Source organism: Gobio gobio, assembly GCF_949357685.1.
Source record: "Gobio gobio genome assembly, chromosome: 15".
Lineage (NCBI taxonomy): Eukaryota > Metazoa > Chordata > Actinopteri > Cypriniformes > Gobionidae > Gobio > Gobio gobio.
This window is the reverse complement of record NC_137108.1, coordinates 24,644,317-24,665,180: the sequence shown is the minus strand read 5'-3', so window position 1 is coordinate 24,665,180 and position 20,864 is coordinate 24,644,317. Positions and strand designations below refer to the sequence as shown.

The 20,864-nt window shown below is 40.4% G+C and overlaps 1 protein-coding gene across 2 annotated transcripts in view; it reads left to right on the top strand.

Moving 5' to 3' along the window:
- Positions 1–20,636, top strand: part of cicb (capicua transcriptional repressor b) — a 42,817-nt gene extending 22,181 nt beyond the window's left edge. For both annotated transcript variants that reach the window (XM_079837635.1, XM_079837636.1), the window contains 19 exons: positions 519–668; positions 949–1,108; positions 2,062–2,170; positions 2,593–2,775; positions 2,876–3,008; positions 6,084–6,271; positions 6,346–6,478; positions 6,648–6,745; positions 8,067–8,919; positions 10,768–10,907; positions 11,043–11,203; positions 11,395–11,576; positions 11,770–12,225; positions 12,863–13,185; positions 13,363–13,517; positions 15,449–15,600; positions 15,722–15,880; positions 15,969–16,094; positions 18,661–20,636. In XM_079837635.1, coding sequence (XP_079693761.1) covers positions 519–668; positions 949–1,108; positions 2,062–2,170; positions 2,593–2,775; positions 2,876–3,008; positions 6,084–6,271; positions 6,346–6,478; positions 6,648–6,745; positions 8,067–8,919; positions 10,768–10,907; positions 11,043–11,203; positions 11,395–11,576; positions 11,770–12,225; positions 12,863–13,185; positions 13,363–13,517; positions 15,449–15,600; positions 15,722–15,880; positions 15,969–16,094; positions 18,661–18,947 — 4,148 coding nt within the window. In that variant the 3' untranslated portion in view covers positions 18,948–20,636. The remainder of the gene's footprint in view (positions 1–518; positions 669–948; positions 1,109–2,061; positions 2,171–2,592; positions 2,776–2,875; positions 3,009–6,083; positions 6,272–6,345; positions 6,479–6,647; positions 6,746–8,066; positions 8,920–10,767; positions 10,908–11,042; positions 11,204–11,394; positions 11,577–11,769; positions 12,226–12,862; positions 13,186–13,362; positions 13,518–15,448; positions 15,601–15,721; positions 15,881–15,968; positions 16,095–18,660) is intronic.
- The last annotated feature ends 228 nt before the right edge of the window (positions 20,637–20,864 follow it).

Sequence of the window (20,864 nt, the reverse complement as noted above, 5' to 3'; positions counted from 1 at the left end):
AATAGTGGCTATGTAGTTGTAACGTCATCACAAAATAACTGCGTGAACATTCTGTTGCTAAATCATTTTATTTGAAAGTTATTTTATCATGCACTTACTGTATTCATGACAGTCAGGCTTTTTTTTTGTAATGTGCGACACTCGTGAAACAAAATTGTGCTGAAGCTACATTATTTACTCTTATACTATTTAAATATGTGTGATAGCTTGGTTTAACAACAATAATATTACTTGTTAGCCTGCATCTTAAATAATATGAGATGTTTTGGTCTTCCTCCATTTTGATGGCTTTTGTAAATTTACTAATGGTTTGGATATTATGGAGAGTGACACTAATGTGTACATATCATCAACATTATAAGTAAATACTGAGACATCTATTTATTCCAAGCAGATAATGGTACAAATATTATTATATTCATATACGTCTAGTCAGGCTTTGATTTGTATGTTGATATGCTTTATTGCTTGGTGACAATACTGGCTTGAATGCATACTTTGTTATTTTTCTCCTGTAGTGTGGACTAATGTTGAGCCCAGATCGGTTCCAGTGTTTCCTTGGCATTCATTGGTCCCTTTCCTGGCACCCACCCAATCAGATCCATCGGCTCAACCTGGTGAGGGCCAACAAACTGTCAGTCATCCGCAGACAGCTTCTCTGAAGAAAGGTAATTTACTTTTCACAGCCATCGTCTGATTCCAAAATGAGCTACAAATGTGTTTGTTAACCTTTTGTGGTCAATATTAAAAACATTTGGAAACGTATTTCCTGGGATAGTCCGAATTCTGTTATGTATTTAGCCTCCCCTGTCACATCTGCAGCGACTCTCTGTAACTCTAGCCTCTGTAATTTAGCCATTACCCAGTGCAACGATTGACCCCCGAGGTTGCCAGATTGGAGGGCTTCATTAAAGATGCTTTAATGAATAACTCGTCTTTCACTTTCAGAGTCTCAGAGTGGGTCAGTGCTGCTGAAGGAGATTATAGAGGGAGCACATAACCCTTCCTCACGCCCCACTCCCTCCGCTGATGAACTGCCCCCGGAGAAAGAGAAGGATGCGGAGCGAGAGAGACCTGACAGTGAAACAGAAAGTGACGTGGATGATCCGTGAGTGTTGTGTGTGAGATGCGTCATTTTGTTTGAATGTGTTTTGTTGCTGGTATTCCTGTGTGTGGAAAGAACAGCAAAATGGCACCACAAAAGAAAGAGAGAACAAAAGCATTCCACTTTCTCCTGTGTCTGTGTATGAATGACAGCAGCGTTTACATTAATGAACTGTCATCTGAATACACTTCCCTCACTTGTTTTTCCCTCTCCCTTATAATTCATATATACAATTCTGCTCCATTTATAATCAAGTCATCTGGTACAGTTCCTCCTAAATGCGTTTCACCCATTAAGCTTATTGTATTATCTTTGCATTAAGGTGTTATTGACATTTGTGAAGCATTCATCTCTTTAATATTACAGACGTACTCTGTACAGCTCTGTGCTTTCTGTTTTGGCGGTGGGCTGCAAAGCAGTAGCTCATTGACACTGTGCATTGCAGTTTTCAGTAATTGGCTCGGTGCTTTCTGCTGTATTGTTTCACGGCACAGTGAAGGGCCCTGAGGGTTGCAAGAGTGAAATTGGAGGATCTTTTGAGCCTGTTTTGGGCCACAGTAGCTAGACGGTTGTGACAGTGTAATAATTATCAGTTAAATAACACCCAAATGCTTGTTTAATAGAAAAATCCATCTTCAAAATCATGTGCATGCAAGTAGAAATACATCATTCTAATGTCTCTGCAGGTAATAAAATAACTTTGAGGATGACGGATTCTCATGCTTGTTTGAAATAGGCAGCTGGGATCAAATGCTTCCTTTGCAGTGAGGCTTGTAGTGTGAGGAATAATATTCCTTGTTGTAAACAAGAAAGAGAGTGAGCTGTTTGCATGTTTAGTAGAGATGAAATTGGGATGATCAGTATAGTATTATACTGGGATAATCAACGCATACTTCTGGATCCCTGCTGGTTCTTCTCTGTTAACATTTCATATTAACTGGGATTTTTGTGTCTAGGTTTTTCCCCGGTGTTCTTCCTGATCCGCCGATTTCTGCGTCTCCTGGAAAGCGTAGATCTCAGTCCCTCAGTGCACTGCCCAAAGATGACAAAAACAGTCCTGGCAAGGTAAACGTTTACACATGTACACTATCATTCAAAATGTTGGGCACGCTAAGACTTTTTAATGTGGATTAAATAAGTCTATTATGCTAACCAAGGCTGCATTCATTTGATCAAAAATACTACAAATATTTAAAAATGTGATGCCTTCAGTGTCACATGATCCTTCAGAAATCATTATAATATGCTGATTTTCTGCTCAAGAATGTTAAAACAGTTGTGCTGCTTAGTATTTCTGTGAAATCCGTAAAACATTTTTCAGGATTCTTAGATTAATGGGAAGTTCAAAACAACAGGATTTATATGAGATGGTAATCTTTTGTAACAGTGTCTTTACTTCTGCTTTTGATCAGTTTAACAAACAAACAATGTCTCACTCTCTCGCACAGACACATTCACTCATTCTTTCTTACCCTTTCACTTTACAGAGGGAAAAAGACCATATCCGGAGACCCATGAATGCGTTTATGATCTTCAGCAAGCGCCATCGTGCACTGGTTCATCAGAGACACCCAAACCAGGACAACCGCACTGTCAGCAAGATACTTGGAGAATGGTGGTATGCCTTGGGACCCAAAGAAAAACAAAAATACCACGACCTCGCATTTCAGGTTACTCAAACGGTTTTACACTTTCAGATGTTGGGACGCCTAAATAAACCCCATTAAGTCATTCCAGCCCTTTGTAAATGTTTCTGCCACACATTCACAGGTGAAGGAGGCACACTTTAAGGCACATCCTGACTGGAAATGGTGTAATAAGGACAGAAAGAAATCCAGCAGCGAGGGACGTGGTGTTCCAGGGGGCAAAGACATCCGCGAGAGGAGCATGTCAGAAACCACAGGTGTGGAACAGGACAAGCAGTGCAGCGATCACTGTTAATGTGAATTATAGTTTAACAACTGATGTTCTTTTTAAAGTAATTGAGATCTACTTGGTTCAACATTTTATAAGCCTTTTTAAGATAGCTGCTATTTCAAAATCAATATTTCCAAGAATCTCAAAGACAGCAATACGTTATTGGGGAAAAATTATGGAATATTTGGGAAATTTTGTAGATTAGTTTATTTTCAACCCATTCTCTTTAACGATAACCTACTGTGAGTTATGAGGTTGTTAATCAATGGTAAATGCTTTTTATTTTTAGTTTAGTTAGTGCATTAAATTTGCAATTTTTTTAATAATCATATTTATCAGTTTTTACCTGGTGAAAAACTACATTAGCCATGATTGTGCTACAATGTCTCCACCAATAAGAACATTTGTGTAGAGCAAATGCACCAAAAGGGCTCTCAGTGACTGCCCACTCCCATGAAGCACTGCGAATGACATAGAGTCAGTCTCCCTAAAAGTTTAAAGTGCCCCTATTATACTATTTTAAAGGTTCCTAATTTTGTTTTGAAGGTCTCCTACGACAGCTTTACATGCATCAAAGGTCAAAAACACTTTCATTGTTCTCATAATACACATTGCACATCACCTCATTTCTCAAAGACTCTAAAACAACTCATCGGATGATTCAGTCTCTCTAAATTCCTCCTGTCCACGGACCTGCTCTGCTCTGATTGGTCAGATGGCTCAGTCTGTTGTGATGGCTTACAGCAGAAACAAAACACCAATCACCATAACTGAATTTCAGCTCCAGAGGCTTTCTAAAGCTCCGCAATCGCACACACTGTAAAGACAGCAACGATGGCGTTGATTTAACCATATCAATCCGAGCGCAAGTCCGATGATAAAACATCAGAAGAACTAGTTATTCAACCCGAACCTCCATCGCAAGGACGACTTGAGCAGGATGTTCTCAGTGATGCGCTTCTCAGTTTGACGTACATTGAGATATTGCAACTCTAATTCCTCTACATAAGCATTAACAAGAGTATGTCCATCAACAAACCGATGTGTATATTTCAAATTTATTGAAGTGCACATGTGGGAACTTTATTATTAACTGTTTCAATAACGGTGCATAGAGTTAGTTCAGTTAGTTGAACTCTAATGTGAATGACTGATCTAACATTAAAGTTTGTTAAACAAATCTTGCTCCAACCTTTATCAGTACTCATAGTAAGAACAACATACAATCTGCATTAATAGACACAGTTTTAGGTAACAGTTGCCCACAGCAGATTAGCAGAACTATTTCAGCCAGTTAGCCGGAGACATGCACAATATAAAACACAAAACTACGTGCTTTGAACATCTGGTAGAAAATATAGACATCAATAATTATTCACTTACAGGTTGGGATTCAGAGGAGCACATTTGGACCAAATAAAGTGGGTTCTGTACCATCTTAAATGGATGAGCCTTTTGCAAATCCAAAAATTTGAGAAAGAATCGTCTGCTGTTGTATTGCTGTGGTAATTTCACCACTGACTCTTCACATCCTCATCCTTTGGAAGTGTTTACAAAGAGAATATGCTTTTGCAGCATAGAAAACGGCATTTTCTCGACATGTCCACAGCACAAACCAGCAACAGTGTTTGAGGCAGGTGAAAGTAGATTTGGTTCTTGGGCGGCCAATGAAGACCATAGGTGGGAAAGTTATGGAAGTAAGACTCGTTTTGGCAGTTCAGAATCGATTCTTTCTTTTGGGAGACAACTTTCTTATCGTGTACTTTGATCTTTAAAGCTTTGCAGACCTTTAACACATTACACACTGCATGAAAGGTAATATCTGAAAAAGCATAATCGGGGCACTTTAAATGAATAGTTTTATATTTCTCCATAGTGTTTTATTTGATTTGTGATTGACATGCGCAATTCTTCATGGGATTTTAGTTATTTCCCTCATTAAAGCCGTTAAGCGTGCCAAAGTTTGTAACGTTGTAGTTCACCTCATAGCTATTTGGTTTAGTTCATGGCTTACTAGGCTTTAACAAAGATATTTTCTAAAATCCCTATGGGAAAAATTCTTCTAGATCCAAGACCGCTGAAAAAGGGGACGGCACTGTTGCACTTTTGTTGTGGCCTGTTTTCCATTAAAGGGTTAGTTCACCCAAAAATGAAAATTCTGTCATTAATTACTCACCCTCATGTCGTTGGACACCCGTAAGACCTCCGTTCATATTCGGAACACAAATGAAGATATTTTAGTTGAAAGCTGATGGCTGAGAAAGGCTTCAATCAGGCCTCCATTGGCATTCAGTACATTGACACTTCCAAGATCCATGAAAGGCACTTAAAACATCGTTACAAAGTCTATCTCACCACAGTGGCTCTACAATAATCATACAATGCGACGACAATAGTTTTTGTGCGCAAAAAAAAAATCAAAATAACACCTTTATCCAACTTGTTCTCGACTTCCGTGTATGCCTCCACGACGCATGCGCGAGAATATGACGTAGCGCCGGTGTTCGGGAATCGATGAAATACACACTTAAGCCCCATTTTGAGCACTACGCCGAGACCTAAAGCACGATCAATGTAGAATCCAACAGCTGAGATACGCGCGTCTTCCTCTGCTCGTAAACAAATCGCTTCTGGGTCATATGTCCGAACGCCGGATCTGCGTCATATTCTCGCGCATGCGTCGTGGAGGCACACACGGAAGTCGAGAACAAGTTGGATAAAGGTGTTAGTTTGATTTTTTTTTGTGCACAAAAACTATTGTCGTCGCATCGTAAGATTATTGTAGAGCCACTGTGGTGAGATAGACTTTGTAACGACGTTTTAAGTGCCTTTCATGGATCTTGGAAGTGTCAATGTACTGAATGCCAATGGAGGCCTGATTGAAGCCTTTCTCAGCCATCAGCTTTCAACTAAAATATCTTCATTTGTGTTCCGAATATGAACGGAGGTCTTACGGGTGTCCAACGACATGAGGGTGAGTAATTAATGACAGAATTTTCATTTTTGGGTGAACTAACCCTTTAAGAATGCACAAAATATATATCCAATTCTTCTATTTCAGAACCTCCATCTGTGTCAATGGGGATGGAGCTCAAAGGTGTGGGGCCTGGCATGGTGAGTGTGTCAGAGCGAGGCGGAGGTGAGGGACATGGTCAATTGCCCCGTCCTCGTGCCTTCTCTCAGAGTGCCATGCACAATCTGGAGAGGAGCGAGAGAGGCAATCCACAGGCACTCGCTGAGCTCGCACAGGTATTAGATGCACACTTACGCAAGTGACACATTTTTAGAGATTTATACTCAACTAACTCTTCCTGTATTTTTAGATGTGTGGTGATGGTGGTCAGGTTACAGGGCGGGGGGCTCGCACTCAGACACAGAGGGGGGTAAGTGAGGACATGACAAGTGATGACGAGCGTATGGTCATCTGTGAAGAAGAGGGGGATGATGATGTCATTGGTGAGTCATAATTCATTTTCTGAGACACTTTCTCAGGTCCTTGAATACATAAGGGTCTTAAAAATACGTTCGTAAGTGCAGATGGTGTACATGTTTTTAATAATTTATTAGCAATTGTGTCATTCTGTTGTAATCGTTATTGTTTGTTATTGTGTCATGTCTTATACAGAGGACTCATATCCAGGTAGCTCCATTGACCTGAAGTGTAAGGAGAGGGTGACAGACAGTGACAGTGAAAATGGATCTGGAGATGAAGGAGAACGCAAGGTATCATCTCATATTTCATATCTGTCTGTATTCATTTGTACAAAAATGTGCTCCTTAAAGGGATAGTTCACCTAAAAACAACATTTTGTCATCTTTTACTCACCCTCATATTGCTGAAAACAATTAGGGAAAAACTGCTTTTCCATACAGTGAAAGTGGAGGATGATTTTTACTGTTAAACTAAATTACAAAAAAACAAAAAAAGTATTATAGTCTGTACGACTTTTGTGCTTCATTTTAAGCCGGTGGTTCTCAAACTTTTTTGGTCATGCCCCCCTTTAAAAAAAAGTGTTCCTATTAAACTTTTTTTAATAGGAACACACCTATTCAAAGAGAGTAATAGATTAGAACATAACCTTTAATTTTAATATTTCAGTGACTGCAGTGATTTTTTTTTTGTGCCTCACAAGCTCAGCTTCTTGTACGTCTTCTTGGTGGAAGCGGAGCGGCACGTTCACAATAGCAGCTTGTGATGCCGTTCGCTAAAGATGTGCTTTTCTGTGGCCAGGAACTTCTATTCAACTTCTAAGTCAACAGTCTGAAGAAGAAAGATTCAGTGCAACCCTCTACGCATACCTTGGCTATAGAATTGCCTTTGGCTAGAACATTTTTTTGTTTACTCGCCAGACTAAATTGGACTGATCACAGACTGATCTGAAAGCAAAACAATGACACATTTATCATCAGCCAATAAAGCATTTGTTTCATGATAGAACTTATGTAATTCGAACTAGAACGTGATTGTGAATGAATGAAAATGTATGCATATTTGTCATTTTAACAGAACTTAAGGCGCGTGGGGCTTGAGACGTTGATCATTCAGTGTTTCTGTAAAAATCTTTTTGTTTCTGACATGATGTCAAACAGTATTTTTGGTTTCAATTGAGATTAGAACAAAAAATCAGCTGCGTTGACTAAGCAAATGTTGGTGTTGATCTGAACAGATGCATTAACAGCCGTTTATTCAAATTAAAATGTTAATCACACTCAATTGTTGTCTTGGTTGTGAACAGGCCTTAAGTAAATATTTACAGTGAGTAAATAATGGCAGCGTTTTGGTGAACTATCCCTTTAAGATGAAAACAGTATGCTATACTAAAAAATAGTATGAATTGTAGAACACTTTGCTCTGTGTAAAACTAGAAAATTGCTTGTCCTTAAGCTTTTTTCCAAAGTTAATTATTAATGAGGTTTACAGAAGGCTATTATATCATATTTGTATTAACTGGTAAAGGATCTGTGTCAGTGCATTTGCCTGCTGCCTGCAAATTTATGTTCTTATTTTTGCATGTGCCACTTTTCTCTGATTCTTTTTCATCAGAGAGTTTTTGCTCCAGTGATTTGCTCCTCGTCTTACGGCCCTGGTCATGGTAGGAGCGTGTCTCTCTCCTCCTACCCCTCTTCTAGACGCTTTAGCGAAACTTCCTCAAAAAGAAAACGAACAATGGATGGAGGTGATGGAGAGCGAAGAGAAGGTGAAGGAGGTGTCTCCCAGTCCTCTTCAGGTCAGTCCATCCTGGTCAGCTCTGGCGGGGGACTGTCGTCAGTTTTAGGAGCGGTGAGAGTGGCGTCCACTGTCGTCACTAATGTGGTGCGTCCTGTGGTCAGTACACCAGTGCCGATCGCCAGCAAGTCCCCACATGACAGGAAAACCGCTCCGCCCCATACACAGTTTCTCATCGGCCCTGGTGCCACAGGAAACGCGGCAACAGCTTCAGCCGGAGGGGGTGGGTACTATTCCTCATCATCGCCCAATCCTGTTAGTGCATCTGCAGGTCAAGGGGGGCTGGTGACCAATCTAGTTTTGGGAGGCACATTCCAGGCTCCGCCCACTGTACAGCTTGTCACACCTCCACAAAACCCAGCCTCCCCGGCATCGGCCCCGCTTACTCATAGTAATGGTCCACTGCCTCTGCCCATGCTGCAGTCGCACATTCTTCCCTCCGCCTCATTAGCGCCTTCATCAGGCCAAAAACCGATAACACAGGTCCAGTACATTCTCCCTACCCTCTCTGCCAACAATCCCAAGAGCCCCTCCCCTCAGCAAGCCAGTCAGCCAACCAGTATATTCACCCTACCCACAGCTTTGCCCACTCACGCCTCACTGGCCAACGGGAAGCAGTCGGGGTACGTCTCCAGTCCTGCTGTGGGAGTGGTTAGCCCTGGAGCCAGAGGTGAGGATACATACATTTAATAAAACATTGTGAGAACTGTAATATGTGTTAAATACATTGCCTTATTATTAGAACGGGGAGGAGGGATGACACAAAAACCTGGAAGACTAATTTCGCCAGTGGTTCGTTTGAGATATTCCAATGGGACTTTTCAATTTATGAGTAAAATAAGGTCTGTGGTAAACATAACTTGACAATACTTTTCATTCTTCAACTGACATTTTGTTCTGAACTGCATACACTCACACCCCAAATGTTCTTATCTAGTTACTTACTAAATACATACCTAGTTCTGGCATGAAACTCTAGATGGCACAGGTCTACTCTATCAGCATACCTTAACTCATTTGCTAGAAGCGATTACATCATTATTTACATAGCGCAGTTGATTGGTTGCTGTTGCATCAGCAGCCAATGAGCTGCAGCTCAACATTCAAATACTGGTTGATTGCTGTTAGCAGAAAGTGCAGCGCGCTTTCAAAATCCCTCCACCTTCTCCAGCTGCACCTGTATAGATCTGCTAGACTGCTACGGGGGTTAATTCATGTATGTTACATGTGCAGCAGCAGGTCTCCCATGCTCACAGCAATGTCTGTGAATGTATTGGCAGTAGCAAGTCTCTGTACTTGTTCTGCAGCAGCAGCAGCGTAGCATATCCATTCCACCAATACACATTAACATTCCTGTATCCATTACCATGCCAGTCTTTCAGATAGTTGTCAGAAATATAGAAATACATTTTTTTTTAAATAATCATAACAGCTTTAAAATTCACGTTCTTTTTATATGAGTGCATGTAATTTACGTTTTAGAGCAAAATGTGCAAGTATCATCAAGTTATGTTTACCACAGACTCATAAATTACTCATAAATTAAAAAAAAAACGTTATAAACATTCATAGGAAAATTTTGAGGGAACCACTGGTGAATTATCCTTCCGGGTTTTTACGTCATCCCTGCAGCACTCTGTACTTTTACATTTGAAAACAATAGCCACTTTCACACATGAAACCTGTTAAATTGCAGTAAAATTCTAAAACTAGCTTTTTTTAATAATCTGAAACGCTCTGGGACTTCTGTTCCGAAGCAACTTGTATAATGCTATTAACGTCAAGCACGCAAAATAAGTTTATTTTTTTTCAAGGCAACGACGGACACATTTGTATTACATTCCAAAGAGCTTTGTTATCAGACCCACAGTGGAAAATGAAACGGCATGGAATGGAACGGTTAAGCAACGAGAACGTTTTGGCCCGATGGTGGAAGAAGGGCTATAGAGTACACGTACACGCACACAAATACGGGCGAAAAACAAATCAGTTTGAGCATAGGTGCCAGTAGTGTCACAGGAACCTACATACTTCACCTTAAAGCCAGTTGGCCTGAGCTGGAGGAGAAAGTTTACAGAACAGTGCGCTACAGCTGAGCTAGTGTTGCTGTATTGTGGACAAGCTAATTAGCGAAAAACATTCTAGGCATATATACAAGCCGGGCATGAGTATGTGCAGTTAGAAAAATTTGTATGTGCGAGAATCATGCTTTATGAATTATAATCGGAGGGATTTAATTCCGATGCACTGACAATGTCAAAATGTCTTAATCCAGGAAATTGCTGGAGCTGTTCACACATGATCTCTAAACTGAACAATGCTGTTGATTTTCAGCAGAAGTCTGTATGTGTGAAAGTGCCTATTGTCTTTTTCATTGTATTATTACATTGTATCATCATGTTAGCTTTGGGTTTTACATGTACTGTTCTCCATAGTTTTGTGCTATGCCAGATAAGACAGTCTGTACTAGACCCAATTATTTTAAACACACTGTTCTTTTTTTTTTCCCCTCCTGCAGTGCATACACAGTCACCAGTCTTGCAGGGCAAGATGCTGGTTCCCATGGCAACAGTGAGGGCTGCTCCTGCCTCCTCTCAGCAGTTTCCCTTGGTAGCCCCTCCTCTTCCTGTTCAGAATGGAGCACAGGCAGGAAGCAAGGTGAGATCTCAAATGGGAAATTATTAAATAACAAATTGACACTGAATAGCCAATAGAACCATTCATTAAAGGTGATAATTATTATTATTTGTAAGTGTTTCCTGTGTTAATCAGCATGATTTCCTTCCCATCTAGATTATTCAGATTGCTCCGATGCCTGTCGTCCAGTCGCAACTTCCCTCTACGGGACCAGTGCAACCTGGGAGCCCGTTTTCTGTTACTATGGGAACAGCTACAGTGGTTGCCCCAGGCTCTACCCCGTCTCAGACCGTGCTGCTACCGCCCCCACCAACAAGGTAGATCGCACACTCTCACAGGCATACTTATACTCACCTAGCCGCTTACGCACAAACATCTCCCCCACTCTTATTTTAACAACTCCTACACTCCTGAAGTGCTGCAGCACTAGAGAATAACCCTGCTATGCTGCTCTCTCTATAAAAGCTGTCTAATCTGGTTTCTTTGAATATTACTTTTTCTCCCACAGAATCACTTATGTACAGTCCACTCCTGGGGTTCCTTCTCCTTTGCCACTAGTTTCCACAACAACAGGCTCCTCTTCTCAGACAGCTTCAGCAACACCTGGATCTACTTATGTGCAATCACCCCTAGCAACCTTTGCAGCGATCGCTCATCCAGGACAAACTTTAGTGCAGCCTCTGATTGCAGGTCAGTTGACTTTTAATTAATATAATTTAATAAATGAATGCATTTTATGTCTAGCGAATTTTAGGGCAGTGTCACATGAGTCTGATCCTGATCAATTCTAAAATAATAATTAAAAAAAACTATTTGTGATGTCTTTTTTGTGTTAATTTGCATATTGAACGTTTGTAAAGTGTATTGTCTTCTGTTTCCCCAGGTCAGCCGTCGCTGATGGCGCCAGCCCAGTCTCCCAGTGCCCCTCACGCTCCTGCCATCACCGCCATCTACACCCCTACAAATGTGACCTTGGCAACTGGGGTGGTGTCTATGGCGACGGTGTCACCAAGTGTGGTCTACACGGTGTCCAGTTCCTCTAGCCTATCTTCACACATCCTTCCTAAACACACCACAACAAACTCCATGACCTCTATAACCTCGGATAGGCAGGGGAACGTGTCTGTACATTCTGAGAGACAGTTGCACCAGGAGAGAACACTTGACCGGCAGCACATGGACAGTCAGGTCTACACCCAGTCTTCTGAGAGACAGACAGAGAAGGTCTCTCACTTACAGTTTCAGGTCCCGAGTAAGGGCAGTAGCAGCTCAGTTGTGCCTCCACAGGGCACTTCAGTGCCACTGCAGCCTGGAAGCCCCGCTCAACCCTCTCATTCTGGTATGATACACTTTTAAGAGGCCATATTATGCCCTTTTAAAAAGTCTCGATTTTGTTTTTTGGGTCTACTAGAATAGGTTTTCATGCTTGAATGTTCAAAAAGCACCTTATTTTTCACATATTTTGCAATGATGCAGCACCTGACCCAGTCAGTAACGCTCTGTATAGTTCTGGTTTCTGTGAAGCCCCTCCTTCTATAAAAAGCGCACTACACTGTAATTGGTCGGCTGGACCAGTGTGTTTGTTTAACCGCTTTGAGCATGTTTCTGAATTGTCTCACCCTGTAACATAACTGGGAGTTCCAATACTCTACTAAAGCAACTCAACCAGGCCCCGCCCATTTTTTGCAAATGGCTTGGGCAGGAATTATTTAAATGATGAATATTGTGATGTGCGTGTTCTTGGAAGAAAACCCAAGACTTCAATCGAGGCATTTCACAGAGTTCAGAAAAAGTGCTTACTGATATAGATAATAACTTTGTAACTTTGCAGATCTTTTTCATGCTCAAACGGCAACAAATGTAAAAAAGCATTATAGGTCCTCTTTAACATCATAAACTCTGTTTTCATGGTGGGGTTGTGGCCCAGTGGCGATTACTTTAAGACTACACACAGTCCCTCTTTTCTCTTTCAACAGGCAGTGCTCCGGGGACACCCAAACTGATCACAGCAAGGCCTCCTCAGAAAGTGAAAGCCACAGTGGCCAACATCCCAGTGGGCAGTTATGATGGAGGAGGGAGAGGCAAAGAACGAGACAAGGAGAGGGACAGGGAGAGAGAGAAAGAGCGAGAAAAGGACAAAGAGAGTGGTGGTCGGTTCTCATTTGAGATCGACAAGGCAGCTGAAACGAGCTCCCCAGCAACCCTTGCACCAGAGGAGGGGTCCACAGAAGCCCCCACCCACTCTGTAGTGGAAAGTGGTACCCATAGTGGGCGTGGCAAAGAAGCAAACGCTAAGGAGGTTAGGATCATTAACTTGACTGTCAACTACGTGATAAACAGAATTATTAATAGTAGTTATATATTATTTATTATATCAAAATATTAGGTTTTAAATATCAGATATCACTAAATGTACAGTAGGCAAAAAAATTATAATTTTCTTATAACGTTCATTCTATTTTTTTACTCTACTCAGGCCGAATGGAGGGACTCCCACCCTTCTTCTCCATTACCTCCTCCCTCTGGATCAGATCCTAACCCACCTCAGTCTCATGCTGATAAAGATGCGCCACCTAAAAAAATCAAGGCCCGCCCTCCACCACTCAAACGACCATTTGATTCTGTTGACAAGTATGTTTTTCTGAAATATAGCATCAGTGGTACTGATTTGATTTATTTCCAGTTTAATGTAACTATAGTCATCATATGTTTGTTCTCATTTATTTTAGTCTTAAAGGGTTAGTTCACCCAAAAATGAAAATTCTGTCATTAATTACTCACCCTTATGTCGTTCGAGACCCGTAAGACCTCCGTTCATATTCGGAACACAAATGAAGATATTTTTGTTGAAAGCTGATGGCTGAGAAAGGCTTCAGTTAGGCCTCCATTGGCATTCAGTACACTTATACTCCCAAGACCGATAAAAGGCACTAAAATGTCATTACAAAGTCCATCTCACCACAGTGACTCTACAATAATCTTACGATGCGACGACAATAGTTTTTGTGCGCAAAAAAAAATCAAAATAACACTTTTATCCAGCTTGTTATTGCCTTCCGCGTGTGCCTCCACGACGCATGCGCGAGAATATGACATAGCGCCGGGGCTCGGGATTCCATGAAATGCACACTCTAACCCCATTTTGAGCACTACGCCGAGACCTAAAGCACGATCAATGTAGAATCCAACAGCTGAGATACGCGCGTCTTCCTCTGATTGTAAACAAATCACTTCTGGGTCATCTGTCCGAACGCCGGATCTGCGTCATATTCTCGCGCATGCGTCGTGGAGGCACACACGGAAGGCAGTAACAAGTTGGAAAAAGGTATTATTTTGATTTTTTTTGCGCACAAAAACTATTGTCGTCGCATCGTAAGATTATTGTAGAGTCACTGTGGTGAGATGGACTTTGTAACGATGTTTTGAGTGCCTTTTATCCGTCTTGGGAGTATAAGTGTACTGAATGCCAATGGAGGCCTTTCTCAGCCATCAGCTTTCAACAAAAATATCTTCATTTGTGTTCCGAATATGAACGGAGGTCTTACGGGTCTCGAACGACGTGAGGGTGAGTAATTAATGACAGAATTTTCATTTTTGGGTGAACTAACCCTTTAAGGTGCAGTCATATTGATAATATTTTTTTCTCAGACAAAAAGGTCCTTTGTCAAATGAAGTCACTTTTAAACCAAGCAGCTTTCTGTTGGTCAACGTATTAAATTTGTGTGACCAACTTGAACCCGATGCAAAATCTGCGTGTGGAAATCTTTAGCCCTCTCAAGAAAATCCTAATCATGTGGATTTCTATTGAAATGACTGGATTTCATTAAAAGTTGCTGAACAACACAGCGTTTCCCACAGGATTTTGTGCGACTGTGAGACCTCAGTACCTCTAGGGGGCATGACAGTAATGTAGCCATATACAGTATTGTAAAGCAAATGCACTGTAAAATAAACGAAAATTAATATGACACTACAGTAGGGAAATTACGCTACTATTGTGCTAATTTCTACACTTGCAAGAGATAAATCCTTGAGCTTTTCGTTTGACAGAAAACACTGGATGGCATGAGCAAAGTGTGCACTTCGCTTTGAAACATAAAGCGCAAACAGACTATATACTTATTTAATTAAATCGCACTATTTTTCAATTTGGTAAGGGCACAAAGCCATATTTAACTTGCGATTTTAGTTTGTTTGACAGATACTTTGCCAAAGCAATGCATAAAACAAGAATGTTAGAGACATTAAAATATTTTCGGTTCATTATGAAAGAAATTATGCTATCATTATAAACGTTTTAATAAAGTGTGTTCAGAAATAAAAAATGTAATGAATTTCTTAGTGATTCGTAGTACTTCTTGTACAAAGGAGTTCACATGATAAGTCACAAATTTGATTAGTGACTTGGAAATAGTGCACAATCATAATATTATATATAAAAATGTATTTGTTGCATTCCTATTTATATTATAAAGAAATTAAAATGTTTCAGCATTCTCAGACTTTTGGACCCCACTGCATGTGCAGATTGGTCAGAATCTTGTGATTGGTCATGTGTGCAGGGTCCTGTCTGAGGTGTACTTTGAGGAGCGTTTCGCAGAGCTGCCAGAGTTCCGTCCAGAGGAGGTGCTGCCCTCTCCAACCCTTCAGAGTCTGGCCACCTCCCCACGAGCCATACTAGGTAGCTACCGCAGAAAGAGGAAAAACTCCACCGGTGAGACTAACATTCAGACCTCTCCACAGACTGATCAATTAGATGGGTGCTGGGTCAGTAAATGTATTCTTGTATATCAAATCAAAAATCATCTAGCCCTCAATCCCACTTCTGTATGCAGACCTGGACTCGTCCACGGAAGATCCTATCTCTCCAAAAAGGAAAAGCCGCCGCAGATCTAGCTGCAGTTCAGAGCCCAGCACACCTAAAAGTGCTGCAAAGTGCGAGGGGGACATTTTCACCTTTGATAGGCCAGGTAACACTCCAGGTAACACTCCAGGTAAAACAAAACCTTCATGATTCTGCAACCCATGTTACACTGATTCAACTGCATTATAATTATCCGTCTCTCTCTCTCCCTGGTAAAGATGGAGAGGATATACTGGGGGAGCTGGAGTTTGATAAGGTGCCCTACTCCTCTCTCAGGCGAACTCTTGATCAGAGGAGAGCTCTTGTCATGCAGCTATTCCAGGAGCATGGCTTCTTCCCTTCAGGTAATGCACACACTTGTATAGAGTACCACCCACACAGCTCACAGACTGCACACATACAGCTCATAAGTGAAATGAAATACCAATCATTCACAGCACTAATCTAATGTCATGGAAATAACATTATTCATTTGACCCACAGTTTTCATCCAAGGGGTCCCTGGACAGATTCATTAAAAATATGAAATTTTCTTTAAAAATAGAATGTAATATTAAAAGTATAATAATAAAAAATGTCCAATTAAAAAATATATACAGGGAGTATACACAGTAATCCTAATAACTACTATTGATTTAGTATTTAATAATGTATAAGTGATACATAATTGTTCATGAAGGCTGGAAATGAAAATCACCTTATATTCAGGTGTGCAGAATTATTAGGCATGTTTTCTTTTACAGATAAATTGAGCCAAAAAAGAGATTTAACTCAGACTGAAAAGTCAAAAAGTATTAAATGCCCATGAGAAGGATGCAATACTAATGCAATACTAGACATTGCAGTTAAGGCGTGACCATTGGACAGTGAAATGCTCGTTGGGTCAGCAGGATCTGACAAAAACAGGTGGTGAAGAAAAGACACCTATTAACCGCAAAATAATTAAGAATTAAGGTGAAGAATTAAGGGTGAAACCATCAGGAACCCTTTAGTCTCCAGCGCCACCATTTTCCAAAGCTGCAACCTACCTGGAGTCTCCAGAAGTGCAAGGTGTCAGGATCTCAGAGACTTCAGTTAGGTAAAGAATCCTAAAAAATGACCCCCACTAGATAAGAATCACAAGCTGAAGTGTTGTAAAATACATGAAGAAGGTTTTTTTATAGGCTTTATGGACAGATAGGTTGAGAATGACTCTTGAAGGACCAGCACCACATCCTCTAGTACCACTGTTTGAAGAATTCATCTTCCAGAATCTGGCAGTACGTTTTGGGAGTTCATTTTAGTCCATCCTGAAGTCCGTTTTGCAGAGATGGACTAAAAATGAACTCCCAAAACGTACTGCCAGATTCTGGAAGATGAATTCTTCAAACAGTGGTACTAGAGGATGTGGTGCTGGTCCTTCAAGAGTCACAAGAGTATATATCTGTCAATTTATTATTAAAAGAAAATAACTAGCTAATTACACCTTTTAATTAATCGCAAAAGTTTTTTTATAAAGTTTATTATATATTTGTATATTCTAATTTCACATGAAATCTCCAAATTAATGTAGAAACAACATAAAGACAGTATATTTTAAATATTTGATCTAACTGGTAGAAAATATACAGAAATTGAATAAAGTTGTCAAACATTTCACTGCATTAATAAAAATTAATCTATATTTAATTTATAATTTAAGCTATAAAAGTGATTGTCAAGAGCAGTGAGTGATTTTCTTTTTCTTTTGTTCTTTTGATCTACATTAATGACAGACAGCAGACAGTTTATTAGGCTGCTGTCTCTTTAAAGGGATAGTTCACCCAAAACCGATTTTTTTATGTTTATCTGCTTACCCCCAGGGCATCCAAGATGTAGGTGTCTTTGTTTCTTCAGTAGAACACAAATGAAGATTTTTAACTCCAACCGTTGCAGTGTGATAGTCATATAATGCATGTCAATGGGGATATTTTAGAATATGAGTAAAAACACAGACATACGAATCCTTATTAAACCATGCGGCTCGTGGCGGCCACACATCGATGTCTTAAGTCACGAAACGATCGGTTTCTGCGAGAAACCGAACAGTATTTATGTTATTTTTTTACCTCTTATCAGACGAATGTCATCTAGTATTCCCAGCGCCATAACTTCCGGCGAATAAGGTAAAAATACTGGCGCGATCAAAGATATATATATACGTAGATGCCTCATTCGACCGATCCGCGCAGGCACTAATGAGGAATCTATCTATATCTATGATCGCGCCGGGATTTTTTTCCATGTATTTTCACCTTATTCGCAAGTGATGGTGCGGGGATGGCTGATGCAGAGCCATCGAAAAAAATTGACTATTTTTATGGACTAATGGAAAATTTTTATGGACTTCAAAAACCGAGCAACTATTACTGCCATTATAATGCTTGGATTAGCCAGAACATTTTTAATATAACTCCGATTTTATTCGTCTGAAAGAATGTCATATACACCTCGATGACTTGAGGGTGAGTAAATCATGGGCTAATTTTCATTTTTGGGTGAACTACCCCTTTAAGACCTGACACACATGACATGGATCTGACACGCATCCCATTTTCATAACTCTTTATGTTAATTTAAGACTTTTTATGAATGCTATGCTAATTACTAATTTCCATGCAATTACAAAAAATTACAATGAAGCATAAAAAAGAGGCAAAATCACCATAAAAGTGGTCCATGCACCATGAACATTATAAATCTTCTGAAGCATTACAATGGCTTTGTGTGAGAGACAGAACTAAACTTTTAGCTCCTCTTTATGTTGGCCTGAGTTGGACATCCCTGGGATTGAAAATCTCTGCATTAGTCCAATAGTATTTAACCTCTCCTGTTCAGTCCTGTCTCTGTCTAATGCTGTTTTTCTCTCCCCCTCTCTCTGTCGATCAATAGCTCAAGCTACTGCTGCGTTCCAGGCCCGATACGCTGATATCTTCCCCACTAAGGTGTGCTTACAGCTCAAGATCCGTGAGGTCCGGCAAAAGATCATGCAAACGGCAGCTCCGTCGGAAACAGCCGGCATTCCAGATCTTTCGTCATTACCGGGACCTTCTGGGGTGATGGCCAGCGACATGTCTGTGGGGGCAGACCTCCAGGAAAAAGATGCTGAGCGAGAGGGCGAGCAGAACAGCCCGGAGGAGCCCAGAAACGCTGGCGATTCACAGGACTCCACCAGATGAGGTTGACGGGCAGACGGGTGGCTTGAAGACCAGATGTCTCCCCTCAACGTCTGCATGATCTACATTTGTTGTCTTGTCTCTGCTATGACCGCCTCCGAAGGACATAGAGAGAAGAAGCAAGAGCAAAATTTTCATGTGTATGGAGAAGATGAGGGGAGACGCCTCGAAACGCTTTGGGGTTTTGAAACTTTTCAGTATTTTACGTGACATTATGAAAACTTTACATTCGACACACGCAGACACTTGCCTACATAAACACAGACACTCTTGAATTTACAGCATTATCCTAGTCATTAGGCTTCCTTTGGACTTTGAAACTAGTGGGCCTGTCCTGTACACCAGTGAAGTCACAGTGCTGCTGATGTCTCTAGAAAGGCGGGATGTACGAGGGCACCCAATCCATTTTCAGACTGAGTTGTGTTCGTATGGCCTGATTGGCTGTAGCTTGGCCACAGGTGTTTTTTATTTTTTATTATTGGTTCATGGGTTACTGTCGGTCATTGAGAGGCGGGCCTCCATTGGCTGAGTGATAATGAAGACTTGTTTGACTTTTATTTTTGATATTTTTAGTTTTTTTTTTTCTTCTGTGGTGTTTTAATTTTTGAAGACTTTTCACGGAGAGCTTTGTTAAGGCACTGAAAACCTTCGGTGAGGGACTCTGAACTGTGCGCTGCCATTCAGAAACCTTTCGTCCTAGTGGTTGTCAATCAAACTGGAGTCATTCCAAAGCCTCTGATTGGCCAGCCATGAAGGAAAAGGTCATGGAAGGGAAGTCAACGGGCACATTATTGCCATTGATTTTATGTTTTTTCCATATATTAAGAGATTCCACATATTTAAACATTTCTTTCCCTGCCTTTTTTATTCAACTTTTCATGAGCTGGTGAAGCACAGAGCAATGAGAATGTTGGGAATATATTCTTAAGAATTTACCATAAGAATTTTATTAACTTTTTAGAGAAGAAACTTGATTTTTCAACACGTAATGCTACAGGTCATTATGTTATAAAATCTCTCATTATTACTGTTCTTATTAATGCTTTGTTGTTCTTGTGGATCTGATCCTTATAACCTATATATACTGTATTCCTATTAATATACTCTTTCTTTAGCAGAAACAGAGGGATGAGTTCATCTCCCCCTCTTCCCTCGCTCCTAGAGGCACTTCCACTACCTTTTTTAAAACATTTTTCTCTTATGCTCTTTATATTGGTATTCACAATGTTTTATTTCTTACCAGGAAGAAATTACATAGGCCTTTGTTGTAAGACACTCCAAACATCTTTCTGATAGTTGTACACTTGTATTATTATTATTACGATTATTATTTGATTTGCCACTTACATTCCTCCCCTTCATTCCTCCTCCCGTCACTTTATAGTTCTTTCCTCAATCACTTTAAGGCTGTAAGGTGGGACTGGGAGGCCATCAACGGTGATCTTCTCCTGCACGCTGGTCTTTGTTGTATATTGTCCAAAGACTCTACCATCAGAATAAAGAGCAAAAGCATCATTGGAAGAAACAAAGCCAGTAACAGGAAATGAAATTGTAAAACAAAAGGATAAATAAAGAAATATGGTTATAAACTCTTCTTATTGCGTTACTTTGTTTTGCTGATTTACGTATCAGAGAAAGACGTTATACTGATCATTTATCTGTATCTCTCAGTATACAAATAAATAGATGTTCAAAGAAACAGACGTCTCCTTTATAACTCAAAAGAAAAAAAGAGTAAGTACGGTACTAAGGGCCAGATTTACTAAACAAGGCAAATTATTGTGAGGGTGCAATGTGGGATTGAATGAGTGCACTCGATAACATCCACTATGGTTTCGGACACCACTACAAATGGCTGTCCCCTCAAATAATCCCCTATTTGTGGGTATAGGGGCCATTTCAGATTCAGCTATGCTGGTT